Here is a 19,184-nt window from a genome sequence, read left to right on the forward strand (position 1 = left end):
TTTCCACCCTAATGAGGTGCTAACTCTGTTTCCAGTTCTTATTGGCTTGCAAGCTCTTTCGTTGTTACTCTCTCCGAACAAGGTTTTTAAAGTCCTAACCAGGGGATAAAATAATGTGCTGAAGCTGACCAGACTAAGGACGCTAGCCAGATGAATAACTGCTAGGCAGATTTTCCTCCCCCAAAACCTATACTCTGATTCATATTATACTCTGAAAAATACAGTAAGTAAGTAAGTAAGTAAGTAAGTAAGTAAGTAAGTAAGTAAGGAAGGAAGGAAGGAAGGAAGGAAGGAAGGAAGGAAGGAAGGAAGGAAGGAAGGAAGGAAGGAAGGAAAAAAAAGTATCAATGAAGTATCAATTTTGCTAATGTCCCATTTTCTTCCCAGTTGGAGACACCCTCCTCCAGCATTTTCCGAGAAGATCCTGCGTCCAGCCTCGGCTTTTCTGCCTCCACCATGTCAGATCCAGAGGATGAGGATGGTGAAACTTGTTGGAACAATCTGGAAAGTTTCCGCGTGAAGCTGATTTCGGTGATCGACCCTTCCAGAATAACGCCTTACCTCCGGCAGTGCCGAGTCATCAACCACGATGACGAGGAGCAGGTCCTGAATGATCCCAGCCTAGTACTCCGTAAAAGGAAAACAGGTACCCGCCGATTTTCTGGCTTTGCAACAAGTCCGAGTTCGCACAATGTATCAAACAAGAATGTCGTTTGGCGGGTCCCAGGGGAAGAGCCTTCTCTGTGGCAGCCCCGATCTTCTGGAACCGGCTCCCCCCTGAGATTAGGACAGCCCCCACCCTCCTTGCCTTTCGCAAACTCCTTAAGACCCACCTCTGTCGTCAGGCATGGGGGAATTGAAATATCTTTCCCAGGCCTATACTGTTTATGTATGGTATGTTGTGTGAATGTTTTTAAATTATGGGTTTTTAGCTTTCTAATTATTGAATTTGTATTTTACACTGTTTTTCTGTTGCTGTTGTGAGCCGCCCCGAGTCTGCGGAGAGGGGCGGCATGCAAATTTAATAAATGAATGAATGAATGACTGAATGAACGAATGAATGTCCCAACAGTGCTTTTTTCAAGAGGCAACTGGACTTCCTGGTTTGAAGAGCTTTTGCTTCTTGATCAAGAAGCTTCTTCAGCTCTGACGGGATGGTGGGGAATGGTCAGAGCTGAAGCGACTTTTTTTGAATCAGAAGTGAAACGTTTTCAAAGGAAAACCAGGAAGTCCAATTGCCTCTTGAAAAAAAAGCCCCTTTGGGACAACCAGGACTCAGATGAATCTCCATAGGCATCAAACAAGAAGCTTCCAGGATGGAGTTTTATCTGGCAGCCTTTGTAAGAATCAGAAGCAATCTTGTCTGATCTTCCATCCTTCTCTCTTCACAGGGACCTGAAGGTTCCCATGAACCTGACAAGGACTAGAAAGTTTTCTGCTTTATTTAGAAACATAGAAGATTGATGGCAGAAAAAGACCTCATGGTCCATCTATACTGCCCTTATGCTAGTTCCTGTATTTTATCTTAGGATGGATCTATATTTATCCCAGGCATGCTTAAATACAGTTACTGTGGATTTACCAACCACGTCTGCTGGACGTTTGTTCCAAGCATCTACTCCTCTTTTAATAAAATAATATTTTCTCATGTTACTTCTAATCTTTCCCCCAACTAACCTCAGATTGTGTCCCCTTGTTCTTGTCTTCACTTTCCTACTGAAAACACCTCTCCTGAACATTATTTAACCTTTTAACATATTTAAATGTTTCGATCATGTCCCCCCTTTCCCTTCTGTCCTCCAGACTAGACAGATTGAGTTCATTAAGTCTTTCCTGATACGTTTTATACTTAAGACCTTCCACCATTTTTGTAGCTCGTCTTTGGACCCGTTCAATTTGATCCATATCTTTTTGTAGGTGAGGTCTCCAGAACTGAACACAGTATTCCAAATGTGGTCTCACCAGCGCTCTATACGGCAGGATGACAATCTCCCTCTTCCTGCTTGTTATACCTCTAGCTATGCAGCCAAGCATTCTACTCGCTTTCCCTACTGCTTGACTGGACTGTTCACCCATTTTGAGACTGTCAGAAATAAAGGCCCATTCCAACTCTTTTAGTAAAGGGTTTTACTAATTTCCTAATTTTTACTAATTTCCTGGAGGGAAAGTTTGACCTTAAATTTTTGTAGCTCATCTTTGGACCCGTTCAGTTTGATCCATATCTTTTTGTAGGTGAGGTCTCCAGAACTGAACACAGTATTCCAAATGGGGTCTCACCAGCGCTCTATACAGCGGGATCACAATCTCCCTCTTCCTGCTTGTTCTACCTGTAGCTATGCAGCCAAGCATTCTACTTGCTTTCCCTACCACCTGACTGCACTGTTCACCCATTTTGAGACTGTCAGAAATCACTACCCCTAAATCTTTCTCTTCTGAAGTTTTTGCTACAACATCTCTACCTTTTACTGAGACTAAACACCTTTCAAATCCGTTGCTATTGTTTATTTACTAGCCTGGGTTTGTTTGTTTTTTAAGAGCAAATCCCCCTTACCAGAGGGAGCCCTCTTGTGGAGCACTGTGAAGCTGTTACCATATCAACTCCACTGTGCTGTACAATAGAAGCTGTGTATCTTAACAGAACTCAAATCCTAAATGCATACTATCACTGTCAACAGTACTGTGCTTTGACACTATAGATATACTGTAATTCATTCCTTTTCATTTCAAAGGCCCAGGCATTCCAGAGTTATGCTGGAACACACACAGAGACACAGACGTACACACCAACACACACTGAGGTGTCTTAGGGGTGTCTTACCTGCCACAGTACAGTGATACCTGGTCTTACGAACGCCTCGTCATACAAACTTTTCGAGATACAAACCCGGGGTTTCAGATTTTTTTGCCTCTTCTTACAAACTATTTTCACCTTACAAATCCACCGCCGCTGCTGGGATGCCCCGCCTCCGGACTTCCGTTGCCAGTGAAGCACCCGTTTTTGCGCTGCTGGGGTTCCCCTGAGGCTCCCCTCCATGGGAAACTCCACCTCCGGACTTCCATGTTTTTGTGATGCTTCAGGGGAATCCCAGCAGGGGAATCCCAGCAGCGCAGAAACGGGTGCTTCGCTGGCAACGGAAGTCCGGAGGTGGGGTTTCCCAGCGAGGGGAACCTCAGTGAAATTGCAGCATCGCAAAAACACAGAGGTCTGGAGGTGGGGTTTTGAGGACTTCTGTGTTTTTGCGGTGCTGCGATTTCACTAGTGCTCCCTTCGCTGGGAAACCCCACCTCCGGACTTCCGTTGCCAGCGAAGCGCTCATTTTTGCGATGCTGGGATTCCCCTGCAGCATCGCAAAAATACAGAAGTCCAGAGGTGGGGTTTCCCATGGAGGGGAGCCTCAGGGGAATCCCAGCAGCGCAAAAACGGGCGCTTCGGCTGGCAAAAGGGGTGAATTTTGGGCTTGCACGCATTAATCGCTTTTCCATTGATTCCTATGGGAAGCATTGTTTCGTCTTACAAACTTTTCACCTTAAGAACCTCATCCCGGAACCAAGTTTGTAAGTTTGTAAGACAAGGTATCACTGTATTTCTTTACAGAGAGTGAGTCATCTGTGTAGCAAGTTTGGTTAAAATTGTTCCAGGCATTCCAGAGTTATGCTGGAACACACACACAGAGTGAGAATGAGAGTGAGAAAGAGTGAGTAAGAGAGAGAGAGAGAGACAACCATCTGACCAGTCCAGAAGTTGGGATTGTAAACAGTTTGTGCTCTGTCCATGTTTTTAGGGCTGCTCTTAGATCTTCTCCAGAGGACGGGCAAAAAGGGTTTTGTGGCTTTCCTGGAGAGTCTGGAGTTGTACTACCCACATCTCTACAAGAAAATAACAGGCAACGACCCCACTCGGGTCTTCTCCATGATCATAGGTAATACTTTGCTTTCGGTAAGTCTACGGGGGTCTTTGGTCAACTGGAGTCAATGTCAAGGTTCTGATTGATGAACCCAATCTAGCAAGCACTGACGAAACAATCGATGCCAAGTTTCATTGAGTACATTATTTCAGCACAGAATGAAAGCAAAACCAGAACTAACTCATTCCTGCGCAGACCCATGTACTATAGTTCAAGTTCAAGTTCTCCCTCCCTCTATGAGACCAAGTCACTTTTATTTATTTATTTATTTATTTATTTAATTTAGATTTTTATGCCGCCCTTCTCCTTAGACTCAGGGCGGCTTACAACATGTTAGCAATAGCACTTTTTAACAGAGCTAGGCTATTGCCCCCACATTTTACCCACCTCGGAAGGATGGAAGGCTGAGTCAACCTTGAGCCGGTGATGAGATTTGAATCGTTGACCTACAGATCTACAGTCAGCTTCAGTGGCCCGCAGTACAGCACTCTACCTGCTGCGCCACCCCGGCTCCTCTATTCTCCTCTATTATTCAATGAAGTTTCTTGATATTGTTATGGGAACATCCGGTAAAGTTCTGGCAGATACCTGCTGAAATGTCCTTGGTTCCCACCTGGATGGCTGAAACTTTTTTACTTTCTGTGTACCTCTTCCCACCCCCCACCCACATTGTCCAATGGAGTTTCTTGGCATTGTTATGGGAATGTTCGGGAAACGTTCTGGCAAACACCTACTGATGTGTCCTTGGTTCCCATCTAGATTCCTGAAACTTTCTTACTTTCTATGTGTTCTGTCGAGCTCTCTGGTAGAATCCTCCCAAAAATGCACAGATACAATTTCAGACACACATACGTTTGAAAATTCAAAACAATGTTCTTTATAATGAAAATTCACTGAAACCAAGCCCTCTTTTGGTATAGCAAAGAGCACTCGTCTCCAAACAAACTGGTAATTTGTACAAGTCCCTTATCAGTTCTGAGATACTTAGCTTGCAGCTGTGAGGCAATTCACAGTCCTTCTTCTTTCACAAAGTGAAACACACTTTGCCCTGGTTTAATTTCCAAGCGGGGAAAAATCAGCACACAAAAGGTCCAAGTCAGTAAAGCAGTCACGAAACACAACGATCAGATAATCCTCCACAATGGCCAAACCCACAGGCTGCTATTTATAGCAGCCTCACTAATTACCACAGACCCACCCAACCACAGGTGGTCTCGTTTTCTTTGATAATAATCTCTCAGTTGTTGTTGCCTATGCATCGCTCTCCGTATGCGTGGCTGTATCATTAACTCTTGTTCTGAATCCAAGGAGGAGCTAGATAATTGATCTCCTTCTGAGCTGTCTGCCACACGCTCCTCCTCCCTGTCACTCATGTCTCCTTGGTCAGAAGAGCCTTCATCATCAGATTCCACCGGGGGCAAAACAGGCCTGCAGCATGTGGATGTCTCCCCCACATCCACAGTCCTTGGGGCAGGAGCTGGGCCAGAGCTAACCACAACACTATGTATCCTTTCCCTCCCCCTTCCCCCAATGGTTCATTGGAAAGTTGAGAAGTGATAATAGTTGCAATAGCAAAAATGTCTTTTTAAGCTTGACAGTCAAGACTTTAGCCATGGGAAGTATCTGGCAAAGTACTGAAACCTGGGAAATACCTTGGTCTACATCTTTGGGTTTACTCTTTGCTCTCATTCACCTGGTTTCCTCTGCTGTGCAGACACGGCAGGAGAGTCCGGCCTAATGGAAGTGCTGATGAGCGAGGTCTCAAAGCTGCAAGCGGCCATCCGAGAAGAGAGGCAGAAGGTCCAGGAGCTGAACGTGACTCTCAGCACCAAGGAGGACACCATCAAGGAGATGAGGGTGAGGGACAGTGTCCTACGCAAGTACCAGGAGCGGGCACACAAGGTGAAGGAGGAGAGGGACTCCCTCAGCAAGGAACTGATGCTGTGCCGAGAGGAGAACTACAAGCTGGCCATGAAGTACGCCAATCAGAGCGAGGAGAAGAATGTGGCCCTGATGAAGAATCGGGACCTGCAGCTGGAGGTAGGATGCTTTGTTGCCCTTTCTTGCTTTCTTGCAATGTCGTTTGGCGGGCCCCAGGGGAAGAGCCTTCTCTGTGCCGGCCCCGGCCCTCTGGAATCAACTCCCCCCGGAGATTAGAACGTCCCCCACCCTCCTTGTCTTTCGCAAGTTACTCAAGACTCACCTATATCGCCAGGCATGGGAGAATTAAGACATCTCCCCCAGGCTTTCTTATATTTTATGTTTGGTATGTATGTGTTGTATGGTTTTTAAATTGTTGGGGGTTTTTAAATGTAATTTTATTATTAGATTTGTTCCATTGTTATACTGTTTTTATTGTTGTTGTGAGCCGCCCCGAATCTTCGGAGAGGGGCGGCATACAAATCTAATAAATTAAATTAAAATTAAATTAAATTCCTTTGGGCAAGGGAAAACAGAGCAGGCCAGGGATGGACTGTTAGGATTGATGTGAAGCTGGGAATATCATGAGTTGGTATATACTGTTGTGTATACTCCCGTTCAGCCTGAATATTATTCAGATTCCGAAGTGGGGAGCCATTATGAATTGGTAGAAGGGCCTGATTTACAGACAGAAAGGGGGGGAGGCAGATGAAGTGGAGATGCATTCCAGTTCTAGAAGATCTGAGGTGGATTAACTCTTACTTCAGACGCTTTCAGAGAAGAAGGGAGCAAGTGTTAGGGAAGAAATATTAGAAGGTGAGGAACTGGTTAATCATCTATCTCACATCCGGGTTGTGAACGGAAGAGAAGCTGAGTTCGTCAATCTTGCCATCTCAAGATGGGTGTGACCAAGATCAGCTCCCAGCGTAAGCTATACATTGGGTGATTTTATTGCCTGCTTTTATGACTCCTGGCTAACCCTGATTAGCTCATAAATTTTAGAATGACTTGTGGAATGTGTTTGTATGACTTTCAAGATACTTTACTTTCATACTAAAGCTAGAGATGAGAAAAGAAGGCACTGCGTGCAAAGATGATATTTGAGGGGAAGAAAGAGGAATAAAGATGTTGTTGTGTTTTTACAAATGTATGCCTTGAGCAATCCTTTATTTCAATTGTTAGCTGCATTAGCCTGTATTTATTTATTGGATTTGTATGCCGCCCTTCTTTGCAGACTCCGTATTGTTTTTATCACTGTTTTGAGCCGCCCCGAGTCTACGGAGAGGGGCGGCATACAAATCTAATAAATAATAATAATAATAATAATAATAATAATAATAATAATAATAATAATGTTTAATATGTACAAATTATCACCCTATAATTGTTTGACAAATAAATAAATAAAAAAATAAATTAATTGTTTTTTTTTTAAAGGAGGCTGCATGCGGGAATTGATGCCCCTCCCATGATAATATCCTCCCTTTCTTGCCTCCCAAAGATTGACTGCTTGCGGCACAGCCTGATCAAGGCTGAAGATCATTGCAGCCTGGAACGGAAGAACACGCTGAACCTGAAAGAAGCCATGGAGCAGCGGCCCAGCCACGAGGCGGTGTGGGAAATCCAACGAGAGAAGGACCTGCTATTGGCCAAGAACAAGGAGCTGGAGAGCACCTTACAGGTCTCTTCTAATTCAGGAAGAGGGAACGATTGGCAGAATGGGGTGGGAAGAGGGTCAGCAAACATCTGGGGCCCTCTGGACAAAATTGCCGATAAAAAGGATTTGATGGGGATGCGGATTTTGATGGGAAAGTCTACAGGAAAGTCTTACTTTCTTGAACTTAAGTTGGACAGCTTTGCAAAAAGGAGGGATTTGCTGAAAGGGATCTCAGCAAATAGGTTGGCTGTTTATTATTAATTTGTCTCCACTCTAGAGATTGATTGATTGATTGATTGATTGATTGATTTGATTTTTATGCTGCCCTTCTCCTTAGACTCAGGGCGGCTTACAACAAGTTAACAATAGCACTTTTTAACAGAGCTAGGCTATTGCCCCCACAACCTGGGTCCTCATTTTACCCACCTCGGAAGGATGGAAGGCTGAGTCAACCTTGAGCCGGTGATGAAATTTGAACCGCTGACCTTCAGATCTACAGTCAGCTTCAGTGGCCTGCAGTACAGCACTCTACCTGCTGCGCCACCCCGGCCCATGGAATCAACTCATAACAGTTTACCCCTTTAAATATCCCAGAAGTTCTGATCCCTTTTATGCATAACGGAGTCTTCGGAGAGGGGCGGCATAGAAATCCAATCAATCAATCAATCAATCAATACTATTATCGGGTCAACGTGATTCCATTTCTCTGAACACAGCTACGCTTTGTCAAACGGTCTGTAAAATTAGGCAGATCTTGGTTCCTCACTGACAATGTCACTGTCGCTTGTGGCCTTTTGGAGCGGTTGCAATGCTGAAGTCAAGGGCTGGGTTTCCACTTCTGTCCAGGGAAGGAAAAAAAGAGAAGACTTAGACTTACAGGGTGCGTTCCAAAAGTAATGCAATTATTTTTTTAAAGTAATTTATTGAAGAGTTTTGCACAAACACTTAAAATTCTTCAAAGCACTATCCTTGGGCCTCTACACATTTTTTCCAGCGACTCTGCCATGACCGGTACATGCCCTGGAAGGCGTCTTTGGGGACCTCTCACAAGGTCTTTGTCACAGCTGATTGGATCTCTTCTATGGATGAAAAACGCTCCTTGCCACAATACGCTACAAGTCCGCGAGTTCGTGGCCAAACACCAGGTGCTAACACTGCCCCACTCCCCTATAGTCCTGACGATGCCCCAGCAGACTTCTTTTTGTTCCCAGCACTGAAAGGAACCCATTTTTTGTCCATAGAAGAGATCCAATCAGCCATGACGAAGACCTTGTGAGAGGTCCCCAGAGATGCCTTCCAGGGCACGTACCGGTTATGGCAGAGTCGCTGGAAAAAATGTACAGAGGCCCAAGGACAGTACTTTGAAGAATTTTAAATGTTTGTGCAAATCTGTTCCAGAAATTATTTTAAAAAAATAATTGCATTACTTTTGGTACGCACCCTGTATATACTGCTTCATAATGCTTTACAGCCCTCTCTAGGCGGTTTACAGAGAGTCAGCCTCTTGCCCCCAACAATCTGGCTCCTCATTTTACTGATCTTGGAAGGACGGAAGGCTGAGTCAACCTTGAGGCTGGTGAGATTCCATCTGCCAAATTGCAGTCAGCAGAAGTAGCTGCAGTACTACACTCTAACCACTGTGCCACCACAGCTCACAAAGAGGGCAAATGTGAAGCGGTGCCTATTTCATGCCTTTCCTCTCTTCTAGGTCACCAAGAATGGCAGCTCCGAGAAGGACGGGGTTCCTCTCCGGGCTCTGGAGGCCGAGTGGAAGCGGGTGCTGAAGGAGCAGCAGGAGCTGGTGAACACCACCTGCGATTTACGCCAAGCACTCCAGAGAGCCAAAGAGGGGAGGGATAAAGTAAGTGGTCAGGCCTACAAAGCCACAACGTTGTTCTTGTTGTTTATTATTATTATTATTATTATTATTATTATTATTATTATTATTTGTTCGGTCGGGCTCTCTGGTAGAATCCTCCCAAAAATTCACAGGTACAAATTTCAGACACACACACGTTTGAAAATTCAAAACAATGTTCTTTATAATGAAAATTCACTTAAACCAAGCCCTCTTTTGGTATAGCAAAGAGCACTCGTCTCCAAACAAACTGGTAATTTGTACAAGTCCCTTATCAGTTCTGTGATACTTAGCTTGCAGCTGTGAGGCAATTCACAGTCCTTCTTCTTTCACAAAGTGAAACACACTTTGCTCTGGTTTAGTTTCAAAGCGGGGAAAAATCAGCACACAAAAAGTCAAAGTCAGTAAAGCAGTCACACACAACGATCAGACAATCCTCCACAATGGCCAAACCCACAGGCTGCTATTTATAGCAGCCTCACTAATTACCACAGCCCCACCCAACCACAGGTGGCCTCATTTTCTTTGATAATAATCTCTCAGTTGTTGTTGCCTATGCATTGCTCTCCCCATGCGTGGCTGTATCATTAACTCTTGTTCTGAATCCAAGGAGGAGCTAGATAATTGATCTCCTTCTGAGCTTTCTGCCACACTCTCCTCCTCCCTGTCACTCATGTCTTCTTGGTCAGAAGAGCCTTCATCAGCAGATTCCACCGGGGGCAAAACAGGCCTGCAGCATGTGGATGTCTCCCCCACATCCACAGTCCTTGGGGCAAGAGCTGGGCCAGAGCTAACCACAACATTATTATTATTATTATTATTATTATTATTATTATTATTATTACTATTATTATTATTAATTAGATTTGTGTGCCGCCCCTCTCCGTAGACTCGGGGCGGCTCACAACAGTAATAACACAATATATAACAAATCTAATAATTAAAAGTCACTAGATTTGGAGCTCAGACCCTTGCTTTAGCATTTAGCCCAATATACCATTTCACAGTGCTTTACAGCCCTCTCTGAGTGGTTTAAAGGGAGTCAGCATATTGGCCCCAACAATCTGGGTCCTCATTTTACTGATCTTGGAAGGGTGGAAGGCTAACTCAACCTTGAGCCTACTAAGATTTGATCTGCCAAACTGGTGCTCAGCAGAAGTAGCCTGCATTCTAACCACTGCGTCACCAAGGCTCTGAAAATCTGAAGCTGCCTGAGCAGATTGATGGGTGATGTTCCAAGCAGAATCATTCTTGTTTCTTTTCTTGAAGGTTTTTAAAAGGAACGCTCGGGTAAATACGTCCATTCCTCTTCTCACTCAAAATCTAGCTAAGGAAACTTGCTTTGCCTGAGACAATCGCCAGAGATTCTCCCATTGACTTGCATTGCATTATTTTGCCAGCTTGTAGGAGAGAAAGAGTTGCTTGAACTGAGATGCACTTCCTTGCAAAATGATAATCAAATTTACCAAAATCGTATCCAGGCTATTTTAAAACAGCTGGAAGAGGTGGCTACTGAAAGAGATCAGGTAAGGATTGCTCTATTTTTCCCATCCAACCTGACGGGTTGGATTTCAACTCCCGGAATGCATCTTTATCTTTACAAGATAAATGGTCAAAACAATGGAAACTGCAGTTTAATGTTTCCAAATGTAAAATAATGCACTTGGGGGGAAAAGGAATCCTCAATCTGAGTATTGCATTGGAAGTTCTGTGTTAGCAAAAACTTCAGAAGAGAAGGATTTAGAGGTAGTGATTTCTGACAGTCTCAAAATGGGTGAGCAGTGTGGTCGGGCGGTAGGAAAAACAAGTAGGGTGCTTGGCTGCATAGCTAGAGGTATAACAAGCAGGAAGAGGGAGATTGTGATCCCGCTATATAGAGTGCTGGTGAGACCACATTTGGAATACTGTGTTCAGTTCTGGAGACCTCACCTACAAAAAGATATTGATCAAAACTGAACGGGTCCAAAGACGGGCTACAAGAATGGTGGAAGGTCTTAAGCATAAAACGTATCAGGAAAGACTTAATGAACTCAATCTGTATAGTCTGGAGGACAGAGGGAAAAGTGGGGGACATGATCGAAACATTTAAATATGTTAAAGGGTTAAATAAGGTTCAGAAGGGAAGTGTTTTTAATAGGAAAGTGAACATAAGAACAAGGGGACACAATCTGAAGTTAGTTGGGGGAAAGATCAAAAGCAACATGAGAAAATATTATTTTACTGAAAGAGTAGTAGATCCTTGGAACAAACTTCCAGCAGATGTAGTTGGTAAATCCACAGTAACTGAATTTAAACATGCCTGGGATAAACACTGATCTGGAGGTCACTTAGATCCCAAGGATGGTACCTCAACTGAGGTAGTCCAACACACACTGTGCTAAAATGGTTTTGCGTGGTTTGTTTGTTTGTTTGTTTGTTTATTTAGATTTGTATGCCGCCCCTCTCCGCAGACTCGGGGCGGCTCACAACAAAGTGCAAAAGACAATTTACAACAAATCTAAATTTCTACTTGTGGTTCAGCATCCGGTGAGAAGAACCATTCTGTGGCAAGTGTGGGGAACGCATTGTTTAGGTGTGAGGTGTTACATGAGCACAGCAATTGTGTTCCATCAGCTCACATTTGGGGTCCAGCGTTCTGTGTGCCTCCAGCCAGGACTGTGAATTCTTGCCTTTGTGCTGGCTGGCTCAGTCTGCCCGGTTGGTGGGCTTTTCTGGCAACTCACCCACCCTCCTTGCCTTTCGTAAACTTCTTAAGACCCACCTTTTCCATCAGGCGTGGGGGAATTGAGACATCTCCCCCGGCCTATATATTTTATGCATGGTATGTTTGAGTGTATGTTTTATTTTAAATAAGGTTTTTTAAAGTTTTTTTATTATTTAGTTTTTTAGTTATTGGATTGTTACCGTATATTGTTCTTATTATTGCTGTGAGCTGCCCCAAATCTACGGAGAGGGGCGGCATACAAATCGAATAAATATAATATATATAATATAATATAATATAACTCTCTTTGCCTGCTCCCTGATGGGATGGCTGCAGGCTCTTCTGACCCAGGAGGAATGCCACAAGCAATACTCCCAAGGCCTGAGGGAGAAAGACAGCTACCGGAAGCAGATCCGAGAACTCGGGGAGCGTTGTGACGAACTGCAGCTTCAGCTCTTCCAGAAAGAAGGACAGCTGCTGAGTGCCGAAACCCAGCTGAAACGGCTGTGCCGCGATCCCTCCGCCATGGTAGGTTGTCGGGAAAAGGGCCCTTGGGAAAGGAGCTGGGGTGGTGCAGTGGTTATAATGTAGTATAGCAGGCAAACTCTGCCCCTACCCAGTAGTTTGATCCTACATGGGGCTACCTCTGAAAAGTGTTCGGAAACTTCAGATCGTGTAGAACGCGGCCGCGAGAGCCATCGTGGGGCTTCCCAGATTCGCCCACGTTTCTACAACACTCCGTGGCCTGCATTGGCTGCCGATCAGTTTCCGGTCACAATTCAAAGTGTTGGTTATGACCTTTAAAGCCCTACATGGCAGTGGACCAGAGTACCTTCGGAACCGCCTTCTACTGCACGAATCCCAGCGACCGATAAGGTCCCACAGAGTTGGCCTTCTCCGGGTCCCATCGACTAAACAATGTCGTTTGCCAGGCCCCAGAGGAAGAGCCTTCTCTGTGGCGGCCCCGGCCCTCTGGAACCAACTCCCCCCGGAGATTAGAACTGCCCTCACCCTTCTTGTCTTCCATAAATTACTCAAGACCCATCTATACCGCCAGGCATGGGGGAGTTGAGACACCTTTTCCCCCAGGCTTTTAAATATTTTTTTATATTTATGTTTGGTATGTATGTGCTGCTTCCTTTTTAATATGATAGGATTTTATATGCTTTTTAAATATTAGATTTGTTTCACTATATTATTGTTTTATTACTGCTGTGAGCCGCCCCGAGTCTTCGGAGAGGGGCGGCATACAAATCTAATAAATTGAATTGAATTGAATCCTGACCAGCTCAAGGTTGACTCGGCCTTTCCATCCTTCCAAGGTGGGTAAAATGAGAACCCAGAGGCTGACTCTGTATACTGCTTAGAGAGCGCTGAAGAACACTGGGAAGCAGTATATAAGTCTAAGTCAGTGTTTCTAAACCTTGGCTGCTTTAAGATGCGTGGACTTCAACTCCCAGAATTCTCCAGCCAGCATGGCTGGCTGGAGAATTCTGGGAGTTGAAGTCCATACAGCTTAAAATGGCCGACGTTCAGAAACATTGGTCTAAGTGTTATTGCTATTCATGTGAATGTTCATTCCTGGCCAGTTACAACAGTGGGTGGCATGGTATCTGAGAAATGACATGTCCCTTGCTGGTTCCTGTTATGGAATGGCACTTTACTGGGAGCAGGGTAGTATGCAGGAATAATAAATACCGTATTTTTCAGAGTATAAGATGCCCTGGACTATAAGACGCACCTCCTTTTTGGGAGGAGGAAAACAAGATATACGTTAGTGCATGGATATGGGAAATAATATGAAATTTTACCAGTTTGGAACTGTTTTAATGTTTTTTTTCTTTGCATAGATTGGTACTGTAATCAGAATCAGTAATTTATTCAGCATGTAATGTTAGATGTAAAGCTTTTTCCCTCTTCTCTTTTTATCCTTCCAGTAACATTTTGATTAAGTTAGTGACCTGCTTTTTAAATTCCCGTTAATTGTTGATTCAGGACAGAAATTTTACAGTGAAAGGACACAAAGAAGAAAATAAGACTCATAAAGCACTCCCAGGAAATCTGCCTCTGCCTCCCAGCACAGCAGTCTGCTTTAGTTTAGTTTTCAGCAGAGCTTGATTAGCACAAGGGGAAAAATATTCTGCCTCCCAGCAATTTGCCTGCTTTGCAGGAGGCCTGCGCAGCAATAGGGAGCAGCCTAAATCAGCTGAGGGTTGGGAGGTTGATTCAACAGACAAGCAGTTGCTTGTTTTAATCAGGCTGTGCTAAAGTGGAACCTGGCTGTTTGCTGCAAGGAGGTAAATTGCTGGGAGGCAGAGGCCAAAGTTGGGAGGGGCTGCATTTGGTGTATAAGAAGCACTCAAATGGAACCTGGGGAGGGTGAAAAACGGGCCCATGAAGCCCACCAGAAGTTGAGAAACAGGCTGTTTCTGGCCTCCAGAGGACCTATGGGGGATAGGGGAGGCAATTTTCGCTCCCCCAGGCATTGAATTATGGTTGTGTGCTTGGACAGGCACGATAGTGTGCACGCACGTGCTTTCGGCACCCGAGGGAAAAAAAGGTTTACCATCACCGTGAGCTGTTTTTAACATCTTACTAATTAACTTCTTGTTGTTCCAGACTTCGGATCTTGACGAAAACTCATCCCGCAGCTCTCAAGAGGTAAATTATGAATATTTGCTTCCCTATTTTTACTATTCCTGCCCCATTTGGGCAGAGCTGCAGATACTTACAAGCAAAGACCCTGCTATTACTATCTTGGGGGGAGGGGGTCATATGGGAGGAAGGGGAATCTGGAAATGGTCCAGTTCCTAGTGGCTTACGTTGCAGACTGCACTCACACAGCAAATTACAGCTGTTTAATGACTTCATCTTTTGTGGGTTTGCATGCACCAATTCATACATTAAGCAAAAAGGCTGGATTTCTGCCTGCTCCAAGTTTAAGAATGATGCATTGGCAATTAGAACGGAGAAATAACAACAACCCACAAAGCAATGTTGAGTTACAGCAGGAATTCACTATACAGTGTTCCCTCGATTTCCGCCGGGGATGTGTTCCGAGACCGCCCGCGAAAGTCGAATTTCCGCAAAGTAGAGATGCGGAAGTAAATACACCATTTTTGGCTATGGACAGTATCACAAGCCTTCCCTTAACACTTTAAACCCCTAAATTACCATTTCCCATTCCCTTAACAACCATTTACTCACCATTATTACTGGTACTCACCATTGAATATGACACTTAGTGATCCTGATATTTATAAACATAATTATTTATTAACAATAATTATTTTTTTTGTTATTTATTTGCAAAAATTATTAGTTTGACGATGACATATGACGTCATTGGGTGGGAAAAACCGTGGTATAGGAAAAAAACCCGCAAAGTTATTTTTAATTAATATTTTTTGAAAAACCTTGGTATAGGCTATTCGTGAAGTTCAAACCTGCGAAAATCGAGGGAACACTATTTTTGAAATGATGACATAAAATTTCCATCTCTTCTGGATTTGTTGGATGGATTTCATTTGAAGTTTAGTTCTGTGGCTTGTAAGCACCTTAAAATGGAGGTTTAATTTAAAATTATTACAGAAAAATCATTTTTTGCATTTCGTAAACAAAAAAGTAATATTCCTTCAAAAATAGAATATATTCTCATTTTGTACTCTTTTCCCCATTTCCTGCCTAAAGCTGACGCCCCATGGAAATCCCGATGAAGATAGAAAAGGCACCAAACCAAGTATGTTTATCTGCAACTAGCTATTCTTCTTTCTCCCTCTCCCTTCCCCTCCCCTTTCCTTCCTTCCTTCCTCCTGCTCTGCAGTTCAATTGCAAGGAGGATTTTGATCCTGGAAGTCCTAGCAATGGATCACAAGAGGTTACCATGATCTATCACGCCTGCCCCTCCTCTACACCAGTGAATTGTCAGCCAAGCTTGTTTGGGGCATGTGTTTAGTCCCATTTCAGAAACCAGCTAGATCCATGTCCAGAAATAAACCAACCGCCCTTTCAGACACTTGGAGCAGATTCCGTTTTCTTTTATCTGACAAGACTGTTTAGTCTTGTCTGGTCTTAATGGTTCTCCAGCCCTTTTGAATTAGACTTGTATGCAAGGGGAGTATTTGCAGACCCCTGAAGTGTGTTTTGGTGATCAGTTTTCAAACTTGATTATCATCCCGATCACTCCCTTATTTGGAGAAATTCCAAATTCACAATACTGGAAGAGTCAAACCTGCGGTTTTCACCTTCTCTTGAGTTGCTGAGAGCTTCCCAATTGTGCAACTTTGTATTACTCAGAGCTTCATTCTTGCTCTCCTCCTCCAGGAAGGAGCCCAGTGGATGGGGACCTGCCAGAGAAAGGCTACCGGCGGATGAAGGACAGTTTTGAGCATTATCGGAGGTAGGTAAATCTCCTTTGGCACTGCATCCCTGGTGAAGAAAAAGCCCTTCCCTATCATTTATCCAAATCAAATCCAAATTACAGTGATGGATACAATTACAGGTAGTTCTTGATTTACAACAGTCCATTTAGTGACCATTAGAAGTCACGGCACTGAAAAGTGATTTATGATCGTTTTTCCACACTTGACCGTTGCAGCCTTCAAGAATCTCTAAGGGGAGGGGAGGCATCATGTCAGAATGAAGACCCTGCCAAGGGTTAGGGATTTCAAGGTTAGCTAAGGGTGTCATAGGACAGGTAGAGAACTGTTGGACCCATCAGTTAATCTTAAAACTGATGATCACCCAAACCGGCATGTTGTTTGTTGCTCTTAGAGAAGCCATGTCAGTTTAGTAAGTTGCAGGGACTTAAAAAGCTTGCTGAGTTTTGTGCTTTGAGGGCAGATTGCAAGACACAAAGATGCATCTCCTCTCTGCAGCCGGGGGCTCCAAAGATCCATGGTCCTACAAGGACAGGAGAGGGGTGTGCACAGCTATGATGGTTGGCATGAGAAGGAAACGCCACAAACTGGCAAGAGCTATCACAAATCATCTGTGTTTTTAGCCCGACAGAAGCAGCAGCCGTGTTCCTTCCTCTAAACAAGTCTTTCTCAAATAGTGAGGCATGCCCCTCTGGGTATGTGCGATGCCAGGGGGCATGTGTGACCCTGGGGAACATGCGTAGTCCCTCTCAATGGATCCTCCCACACAGGGAGCATTTTCCCAGTTGAAGGCTGCTCTGAGCCCGGGAAAGAAGGCAGCCAGGCGGGGTGGCTGCGCGAGTCCTTCTTGTTCTTGGCGGGTGCCACGGTAGCCATGAGTGGCATGGCAAATCTGCTGCTGGATGAGCATTCTCGGTAGCTGGGCGAAAGCTTTGAATGGCATCCTAAAGCCTTCCACACCATACGCTGTGAGTGCCCGGCAGAGGCGGCGCTTATGAACCAGGCCGACCCCAAAACATCAGCTTAATGAAGCTGGCCTAGCCCCATGTCCAAAGGGGGCCCTAACCACGGTAGCCTATGCCTGCTTAATCGAAAACAGGCTCCACTGAGTTCAGTGTGACTTATTTATTAGATTTGTATGCCGCCCCTCTCCGAAGACTCGGGGCGGCTCACAACAATAATAAAACAGTGTAACATTGAAACAAATCTAATATTGAAATAAAAAATATGTAAAAACCCCAGCAGTTAAAACCATACAACACATACATACCAAACATAAAATATAAAAGCCTGGGGGAGATGTCTCAGTTCCCCCATGCCTAGCAATATAGGTGGGTCTTCAGTAATTTGTGAAAGACAAGGAGGGTGGGGGCCGTTCTAATCTCCGGGAGGAGTTGATTCCAGAGGGCCGGGGCCGCCACAGAGAAGGCTCTTCCCCTGGGGCCCACCAAATGACATTGTTTGGTCGACGGGACCCGAAGAAGGCCAACTCTGTGGGACCTTATTGGCCGCTGGGATTCGTGCGGTAGAAGGCGGTTCCGGAGGTATTCCCAGGTAAGTGGGTAGAGCAGCCTTCCCCAGCTAATAGTTTGTTTGCAGCTTATAAGAAGTAAAATAATAAATATTAACACTAAAATTCCATTGGGGCCCAGATTGGAGATGTGGGGAGCATGAAATGTTTGCTTCTTCCTGGGGAAGAAGTAACAGAAAATAACTGAGAAGCACGGCTCTAAATCGATGTGCATCCTCTTTGCAGAAAGAGAGCTCTACGAAGGGTGCAGGAGAGCCGCCATCATGAAGCTTACTGGGAACATTCCTCAGGAAGTGACAACACAGACACTGAAGGCTCCTGACTTTGTCAGCTACCTGGAGGGAGAAGTGGAGAATTCAAGGCGACTCTTCAGCCAATATCCAACCCATCCTCTTCTCATTCACAAGCAACAGGGGCAGCAGGAGAGCTAAATAAGTGAATTATTTTGCTGAGACCACCTAGACTTTACATTCCTATCCAGCTGACCAAATGATTGCTGTCCAGATTCCTTCGCTGTCTCAAGGACTTGGGGATCTGGAGCAGGTTTGGGTTCCAGCCAAAGAAGAATCAGTAGCTGTGGGGCTTAGCCACACCTTCATCCACGTGGATTTCAGATTTCCCATATATATATATGTTGTGATTCAGCCTGAGGCTCCTCAGGGACCGGCTGCGTCTCTGCTGGATCCAGGCCTGGAGGAGGAGGACAGTGAACAGGAGGGGGAGGACCAGGCAGACGGGGGAGAGGAACGCCAGGAAGAGGATGAGTTTTATATATTTGTTTTATGTTGTGTGATTTTAAATTGTTAAAAATCAATAAAAAAATATATTAAAAAAAAAGGAAGAGGATGAGGGGGAGCAGCCTGAGAGCCCCAGGGGGGGGGGGGCTCTCCCCAGCCAGTAGCCTGGCTTCATTGGATGAGGAAGCACAGGCTATAATTGACATGAGACGGAAACGTGCAGCTCAGAGATGGGACCAATTAGAAAGGTATTGGCATCACTGAATTGGCAACAGCTGGGTTTGGGTGTGGTTCTCCTCAGCAGGGTTTAAAAGGCAGGCAAGCCCTTTTAGCCATGTGGAGCGTTATCAACTTGAAAGTTCTGTGACCCCGCTTTGCTTCTCGGCGTCTCTGATCTTGGCTTGTGGCCTAGAAGACTTGGGGGAGGCGTATGTTTGTTATCTCCAGCGTTGTTTTTGACAGAAAGAATCCTGTTTTACTTCATGGCCTTCGT

At 44.7% G+C, this 19,184-nt stretch overlaps 1 protein-coding gene across 1 annotated transcript; it reads left to right on the top strand.

The window, feature by feature from the left end:
- The first annotated feature begins 456 nt into the window (after positions 1-456).
- CARD9 (caspase recruitment domain family member 9) lies at positions 457-18,794 on the top strand. The gene is made up of 11 exons (XM_070758888.1): positions 457-646; positions 3,783-3,920; positions 5,620-5,945; positions 7,327-7,506; positions 9,191-9,343; positions 10,741-10,866; positions 12,381-12,572; positions 14,664-14,705; positions 15,735-15,783; positions 16,368-16,443; positions 18,180-18,794. Exons 1-11 carry the CDS (start codon positions 457-459, stop codon positions 18,274-18,276), a joined length of 1,569 nt encoding a protein of 522 aa, XP_070614989.1. The 3' UTR covers positions 18,277-18,794.
- Positions 18,795-19,184: the final 390 nt, after the last annotated feature.

This window comes from Erythrolamprus reginae, chromosome 8, assembly GCF_031021105.1.
Source record: "Erythrolamprus reginae isolate rEryReg1 chromosome 8, rEryReg1.hap1, whole genome shotgun sequence".
Classification (NCBI taxonomy): domain Eukaryota; kingdom Metazoa; phylum Chordata; class Lepidosauria; order Squamata; family Dipsadidae; genus Erythrolamprus; species Erythrolamprus reginae.